The sequence below is a fragment of the Psittacula echo genome, assembly GCF_963264785.1.
Source record: "Psittacula echo genome assembly, chromosome: 34".
In the NCBI taxonomy this organism is placed as follows: domain Eukaryota; kingdom Metazoa; phylum Chordata; class Aves; order Psittaciformes; family Psittacidae; genus Psittacula; species Psittacula echo.
In genome coordinates this window covers 181,631-189,900 of record NC_137769.1, presented here as the reverse complement: position 1 = coordinate 189,900, position 8,270 = coordinate 181,631, and the positions used below count along the sequence as shown (strand labels likewise).

Sequence of the window (8,270 nt, the reverse complement as noted above, 5' to 3'; positions counted from 1 at the left end):
TCACTCAGCACCGCTCTCAGCACCCCCTCCCTGCACCCCCCAGGGCAGCTCCAGGTACTTGTGCACCTCCATGGCCGGGCTCCTCCGGTCGGGATCCAGGCTCAGGAGCCTGCGGAGCATCCCTAAGGCCGCCGCTCCGATCTCCCCCCACGCCGCGGGTACCGCTCCCGCATCCCCTCGGTGCTGCCAAGCCCGGAACTCCTCATAACCGGGATCGGTCTCCGTGGCGACCGCCCACGGGAAGCACCCGGTGCAGAGGCAGAAGAGGAGGACGGCGAAAGCCCAAACGTCGAGGCTGGGATCGAGCTCCAAGGTCTGGGATCCCCGCAGGGAGCAGAGCTCCGGAGGGGCGTAGGGCAAAGGGCTTGGGATGGGGCCCATCGGGGAGCCCTGGAGGCGCGTGAGGCCGAAGTCGGCGAGCTTCACGCGCCGGCACTGGCGGTCGAAGAGGAGGACGTTGTCGAGTTTGACGTCGCCGTGGACCAGGGCTCGGCCGTGCAGGAAATCCAGGGCGGCCGCGAGCTGCGCGGCGCAGAGCTTGACCTGCGCCTCCGGGAGACCCTGCTGGGGACGGGCACGGAGAGGGATGAGGGGTGCAGGGGTGCAGGGAGGGAGCCATGGCGAGGGGAACCCCATAGAGAGGATGGGGATGGAGCCAGTGCTAAGGGACCCCCATAGAGAGGATGGGGATGGAGCCAGTGCTAAGGGACCCCCATAGAGAGGATGGGGATGGACCCAGTGCTAAGGGACCCCCATAGAGAGGATGGGGATGGACCCAGTGCTAAGGGACCCCCATAGAGAGGATGGGGATGGAGCCAGTGCTAAGGGACCCCCATAGAGAGGATGGGGATGGAGCCAGTGCTAAGGGACCCCCGTAGAGAGGATGGGGATGGAGCCAGTGCTAAGGGACCCTCATAGAGAGGATGGGGATGGAGCCAGTGCTAAGGGACCCCCATAGAGAGGATGGGGATGGAGCCAGTGCTAAGGGACCCCCATAGAGAGGATGGGGATGGACCCAGTGCTAAGGGACCCCCATAGAGAGGATGGGGATGGACCCAGTGCTAAGGGACCCCCATAGAGAGGATGGGGATGGACCCAGTGCTAAGGGACCCCCATAGAGAGGATGGGGATGGAGCCAGTGCTAAGGGACCCCCATAGAGAGGATGGGGATGGACCCAGTGCTAAGGGACCCCCATAGAGAGGATGGGGATGGACCCAGTGCTAGGAGACCCCCATAGAGAGGATGGGGATGGACCCAGTGCTAAGGGACCCCCGTAGAGAGGATGGGGATGGAGCCAGTGCTAAGGGACCCCCATAGAGAGGATGGGGATGGACCCAGTGCTAAGGGACCCCCATAGAGAGGATGGGGATGGAGCCAGTGCTAAGGGACCCCCATAGAGAGGATGGGGATGGACCCAGTGCTAAGGGACCCCCATAGAGAGGATGGGGATGGAGCCAGTGCTAAGGGACCCCCATAGAGAGGATGGGGATGGAGCCAGTGCTAAGGGACCCCCATAGAGAGGATGGGGATGGACCCAGTGCTAAGGGACCCCCATAGAGAGGATGGGGATGGACCCAGTGCTAAGGGACCCCCATAGAGAGGATGGGGATGGACCCAGTGCTAAGGGACCCCCATAGAGAGGATGGGGATGGACCCAGTGCTAAGGGACCCCCATAGAGAGGATGGGGATGGAGCCAGTGCTAAGGGACCCCCATAGAGAGGATGGGGATGGACCCAGTGCTAAGGGACCCCCATAGAGAGGATGGGGATGGACCCAGTGCTAAGGGACCCCCATAGAGAGGATGGGGATGGACCCAGTGCTAAGGGACCCCCATAGAGAGGATGGGGATGGACCCAGTGCTAAGGGACCCCCATAGAGAGGATGGGGATGGACCCAGTGCTAAGGGACCCCCCCACTCCAAAGCGCCCCCCCAGCCCCTTCCCCATCCCAAGGCCGTTCCCCCCCGTTTCCCCCCCATCCCCGTTACCCCTGGCCTGAGGAGCTCGCAGAGGTCCCCGACGGGCGCCAGCTCCTGCCCGAAGGCGAAGTGGGTGCTGGTCTCGAAGGCGATGGGCAGCGCCCGCAGGCAGGCGGCGTGAGCGGACACGCACTGGGAGACGCAGTATTCCCATAGGAACGCCCTGCGCGCCGTCCGCTCCTTCCGCAGCAGCTTCAGCACCACGGGGGAGCCTGCGGGAGCCACCGCGTTCCCAATGGGAACGGTTTGGGATGGGATGGGATGAGGGGGGGGAGCCATCGCGTTCCCAATGGGAACGGTTTGGGATGGGATGGGATGAGGGGGGGGAGCCATCGCATTCCCAATGGGAACGGTTTGGGATGGGATGGGATGAGGGGGGGGAGCCATCGCATTCCCAATGGGAACGGTTTGGGATGGGATGGGATAAGGGGGAGGAGCCATCGCATTCCCAATGGGAACGGTTTGGGATGGGATGGGATGAGGGGGGGGGAGCCATCGCATTCCCAATGGGAACGGTTTGGGATGGGATGGGGTGAGGGGGGGGGGAGCCATCGCATTCCCAATGGGAACGGTTTGGGATGGGATGGGATGGGGGGGGGGAGCCATCGCATTCCCAATGGGAACGGTTTGGGATGGGATGGGATAAGGGGGAGGAGCCATCGCATTCCCAATGGGAACGGTTTGGGATGGGATGGGATGAGGGGGGGGAGCCATCGCATTCCCAATGGGAACGGTTTGGGATGGGATGGGATGAGGGGGGGGAGCCATCGCATTCCCAATGGGAACGGTTTGGGATGGGATGGGATGAGGGGGGGGAGCCATCGCATTCCCAATGGGAACGGTTTGGGATGGGATGGGATGAGGGGGGGGAGCCACCGCATTCCCAATGGGAACGGTTTGGGATGGGATGGGATGAGGGGGGGGAGCCATCGCATTCCCAATGGGAACGGTTTGGGATGGGATGGGATGGGGGGGGGGAGCCATCGCAATCCCAATGGGAACGGTTTGGGATGGGATGGGATGAGGGGGGGGGGAGCCATCGCATTCCCAATGGGAACGGTTTGGGATGGGATGGGATGAGGGGGGGGGAGCCATCGCATTCCCAATGGGAACGGTTTGGGATGGGATGGGATGAGGGGGGGGAGCCATCGCATTCCCAATGGGAACGGTTTGGGATGGGATGGGATGAGGGGGGGGGAGCCATCGCATTCCCAATGGGAACGGTTTGGGATGGGATGGGATGAGGGGGGGGAGCCATCGCAATCCCAATGGGAACGGTTTGGGATGGGATGGGATAAGGGGGAGGAGCCATCGCATTCCCAATGGGAACGGTTTGGGATGGGATGGGATGAGGGGGGGGAGCCATCGCATTCCCAATGGGAATGGTTTGGGATGGGATGGGATGAGGGGGGGGGAGCCATCGCATTCCCAATGGGAACGGTTTGGGATGGGATGGGATGAGGGGGGGGGAGCCATCGCATTCCCAATGGGAACGGTTTGGGATGGGATGGGATGAGGGGGGGGGAGCCATCGCAATCCCAATGGGAACGGTTTGGGATGGGATGGGATGAGGGGGGGGGGAGCCATCGCATTCCCAATGGGAACGGTTTGGGATGAGATGGGATGAGGGGGGGGGGAGCCATCGCATTCCCAATGGGAACGGTTTGGGATGGGATGGGATGAGGGGGGGGGAGCCATCGCATTCCCAATGGGAACGGTTTGGGATGGGATGGGATGAGGGGGGGGAGCCATCGCATTCCCAATGGGAACGGTTTGGGATGGGATGGGATGAGGGGGGGTTCTCACCCCTTTACCTCCGTCGCGGGGCTGCGTGAGCAGGACGGAGCCGTAGGAGCCGCTGCCCAGCTCCCGCAGCACCGTGAAGCCTTCCTCCAGCTCCCGCTGCCGCAGGTCCCGGTCCAGCCGCGCCATCAAACGCTCCAGGATCTCCTCGTTGTCCTCCTCCTCCTCCTCCTCCTCCTCCTCGCCGCAAGGCTCCATAGGGCTCTATAGGGAAAGGGGGGGGCCCGGCCCCATAGGGGCTGCTGAGCCCCGCGCTATGGGGATGGATGGGGCGCGGCGGCATCAAATCAGTGCAGTTCACTGCGGGTTGTTCTAAGAGAGGCTGGACCGAGCGGGTCCGGAGCGTCCCAGTTCATCCCAGTTCGTCCCAGTGTAGACCAGTCCATGCCAGTCCATCCCATTTCATCCCAGCTCATCCCCATTCATCCCAGTTCATCCCAGTCCATCCCAGTTCATCCCAGTATAGACCAGTCTATCCTAGTTCGTCCCAGCCCATCCCAGACCATTCCAGTCCATCCCAGTCTATCCCAGTATATCCCAGTGTATCCCAGCTCATCCCAGTTCATCCTATCCATCCCAGCTCATCCTGGTTCATCCCAGTCCCACTCTATCCCATTCCATCCCAGTCCCTTCCATCCCCTTCCACTCCCCCTCCACGCTGCCCCCCCCCTCCCGTCCCCGTCCCCCCCGGCAGCGGGACCCTCACCTGGGGGTCCCAGCCCCACGGTGGCCGCTTATGGGGCTCCCGGCCCCACACCTGGGGGCTCCCGGCCCCACAGGAGCCGCCCCCGGGGCCGTGACTCAGAGTTTCCGGCCCGATCCCAGCCGCCGGCTCCGCGTTAATCCCGGGAGCTTGGGAGAGATCCAATGGGAGCCGGGGCCAGGGATGGGAGGGGGGAAAGGGAAGGGATGGGGATGGGATGGGGATGGGATGGGGATGGGGATAGGATGGGGATGGGATGGGGATGGGGATGGGATGGGGATGGGGATGGGGATGGGATGGGGATGGGGATGGGATGGGGATGGGATGGGGATGGGATGGGGATGGGGATGGGATGGGGATGGGGATGGGATGGGGATGGGGATGGGGATGGGATGGGGATAGGATGGGGAAGGGGATGGGATGGGATGGGATGGGATGGGGATGGGGATGGGATGGGGATGGGGATGGGATGGGGATGGGATGGGGATGTGATGGGGATGGGGATGGGGTGGGGATGGGGATGGGGATGGGATGGGGATGGGATGGGGATGGGGATGGGGATGGGATGGGGATGGGGATGGGATGGGGATGGGATGGGGATGGGGATGGGGATGGGGATGGGATGGGATGGGGATGGGGATGGGATGGGGATGGGGATGGGGATGGGGATGGATGGGGATGGGATGGGGATGGGGATGGGATGGGGATGGGATGGGGATGGGGATGGGGATGGGGATGGGATGGGATGGGATGGGGATGGGATGGGGATGGGGATGGGATGGGGATGGGGATGGGGATGGGAGGGGATGGGGATGGGGATGGGGAGGGGATGGGGATGGGGATGGGGATGGGATGGGATGGGAGGGGATGGGATGGGGATGGGGATGGGATGGGATGGGGAGGGGATGGGGATGGGATGGGATGGGAGGGGATGGGATGGGGATGGGGATGGGATGGGGATGGGATGGGATGGGGATGGGGATGGGGATGGGAGGGGATGGGGATGGGGATGGGGAGGGGATGGGGATGGGGATGGGGATGGGATGGGATGGGAGGGGATGGGATGGGGATGGGGATGGGATGGGATGGGGAGGGGATGGGGATGGGATGGGATGGGAGGGGATGGGATGGGGATGGGGATGGGATGGGGATGGGGATGGGGATGGGGATGGGGATGGGATGGGGATGGGATGGGGATGGGGATGGGGATGGGGATGGAGATGGGATGGGGATGGGGATGGGGATGGAGATGGGATGGGATGGGGATGGGGATGGGATGGGGATGGGGATGGGATGGGGATGGGGATGGGGATGGGGATGGGATGGGGATGGGGATGGGGATGGGAGGGGATGGGGATGGGGATGGGGAGGGGGATGGGGATGGGGATGGGGATGGGATGGGATGGGAGGGGATGGGATGGGGATGGGGATGGGATGGGATGGGGAGGGGATGGGGATGGGATGGGATGGGAGGGGATGGGATGGGGATGGGGATGGGATGGGGATGGGGATGGGGATGGGGATGGGGATGGGATGGGGATGGGATGGGGATGGGGATGGGGATGGGGATGGAGATGGGATGGGATGGGGATGGGGATGGGATGGGGATGGGGATGGGATGGGGATGGGATGGGGATGTGATGGGGATGGGGATGGGATGGGGATGGGGATGGGGATGGGGATGGGGATGGGGATGGGGATGGGATGGGGATGGGGATGAGGATGGGGATGGGGATTGGATGGGGATGGGGATGGGGATGGGATGGGATGGGGATGGGGATGGGATGGGGATGGGGATGGGGATGGGATGGGGATGGGGATGGGGATGGGGAGGGGATGGGGATGGGGATGGGATGGGAGGGGATGGGATGGGGATGGGATGGGGATGGGATGGGGATGGGGATGGGGATGGGGAGGGGATGGGATGGGGATGGGGATGGGATGGGATGGGGATGGGGATGGGATGGGGATGGGGATGGGATGGGATGGGGATGGGGATGGGGATGGGGAGGGGATGGGGATGGGGATGGGGATGGGAGGGGAGGGGATGGGATTGGGATGGGGATGGGATGGGATGGGGATGGGGATGGGGATGGGGAGGGGATGGGGATGGGGATGGGATGGGAGGGGATGGGATGGGGATGGGATGGGGATGGGATGGGGATGGGGATGGGGATGGGATGGGGATGGGGATGGGGATGGGGATGGGGATGGGGATGGGGATGGGGATGGGATGGGGATGGGGATGGGATGGGAGGGGATGGGATGGGGATGGGATGGGGATGGGGATGGGAATGGGATGGGGATGGGGATGGGGATGGGATGGGGATGGGGATGGGGATGGGGATGGGATGGGGATGGGATGGGGATGGGGATGGGGATGGGGATGGGATGGGGATGGGGATGGGGATGGGATGGGGATGGGGATGGGGATGGAGATGGGGATGGGGATGGGGATGGGATGGGGATGGGGATGGGGATGGGGATGGGGATGGGGATGGGATGGGATGGGGATGGGGATGGGGATGGGATGGGGATGGGGATGGGATGGGGATGGGGATGGGGATGGGGATGGGATGGGGATGGGGATGGGGATGGGATGGGGATGGGGATGGGATGGGGATGGGATGGGGATGGGATGGGATGGGGATGGGGATGGGATGGGGATGGGGATGGGGATGGGATGGGATGGGGATGTGGTGGATGAAGGATGATGTGTAATGGATTATGGGGGATGGATGATGGACAATGGATGGATGGGTAATGGATGAAGATGGATAACGATGGAGGATGGATAATGGATGGATGCATGGATGATGATGGATGATGGATGATGGATGATGGATGATGGATTGGAACAGCCCCATCCCATCCCCTGCCCTGCACTACATATGCTGAGCTCAGCACCATCCCCATCCCATCCTCATCCCATCCCCACATCCCAGTGGAACACTTGGGGGTCCCAGGGGGGGTCCCTTGACCACGCTGGGACCGAACCCTGCCCCCCTGGCCCCTTTTCCCTGCCCCCCGTTTTCCTCTGAGCATTCCCAGCCGGATCCTTCCCTCCCCCCCATTCCCATCCCCATTCCCAGCTCCCTCCATCCCCACCTGCTCTTCCCCCCCATCCCATCTGCTCCTGGGACCGGATCCCAGTGCCCGTGGCCGGGAGCCAGCGGGGGCCAGCAGGGACGCATCCCCCCCCCCCATCCCATCCCATCCCATTCCCACCCATGGATAGGGAATGGGAATCACCCCCCCCACCACCACTGACCCCGCTATGGGGCTGGGACCCCATAAGCGCCCCATTGGGGACCCACCTTGGGTGGCTCCAGGCCCTGTCCCTGTCCCCATCCCTGTCCTTGGGCCTGGATCCATCCCAAGGCTGGAGCCGGGCCCGGGAATGTGGGAATGGGACAGCTGCAGGGGGCCCGGAATAGCAGGGCCCATGGGTGCCCCTGCCCCACACCTCCTGCACCCATGGGTGCCCCTGCCCCACACCTCCTGCACCCATGGGTGCCCCTGCCCCACACCTCCTGCACCCATGGGTGCCCCTGCCCCACACCTCCTGCACACACGGGTGCCCCTGCCCCACACCCCCTGCGCCCATGGGTGCCCCTGCCCCACACCCCCTGCACCCATGGGTGCCCCTGCCCCACACCTCCTGCACCCATGGGTGCCCCTGCCCCACACCCCCTGCGCCCATGGGTGCCCCTGCCCCACACCTCCTGCACCCATGGGTGCCCCTGCCCCACACCCCCTGCACCCATGGGTCCCATTGCCCCCC

At 64.2% G+C, this 8,270-nt stretch overlaps 1 protein-coding gene across 1 annotated transcript; it reads right to left on the bottom strand.

Annotated features, from left to right (window-relative positions):
• LOC308231282 (putative serine/threonine-protein kinase SBK3) lies at positions 1 to 7,933 on the bottom strand (the record flags this gene model as incomplete). The annotated part of the gene is made up of 5 exons (XM_080636470.1): positions 1 to 564; positions 1,990 to 2,192; positions 3,795 to 3,987; positions 4,490 to 4,635; positions 7,804 to 7,933. 5 exons carry the CDS (start codon positions 7,931 to 7,933, stop codon positions 1 to 3), a joined length of 1,236 nt encoding a protein of 411 aa, XP_080492596.1.
• Positions 7,934 to 8,270: the final 337 nt, after the last annotated feature.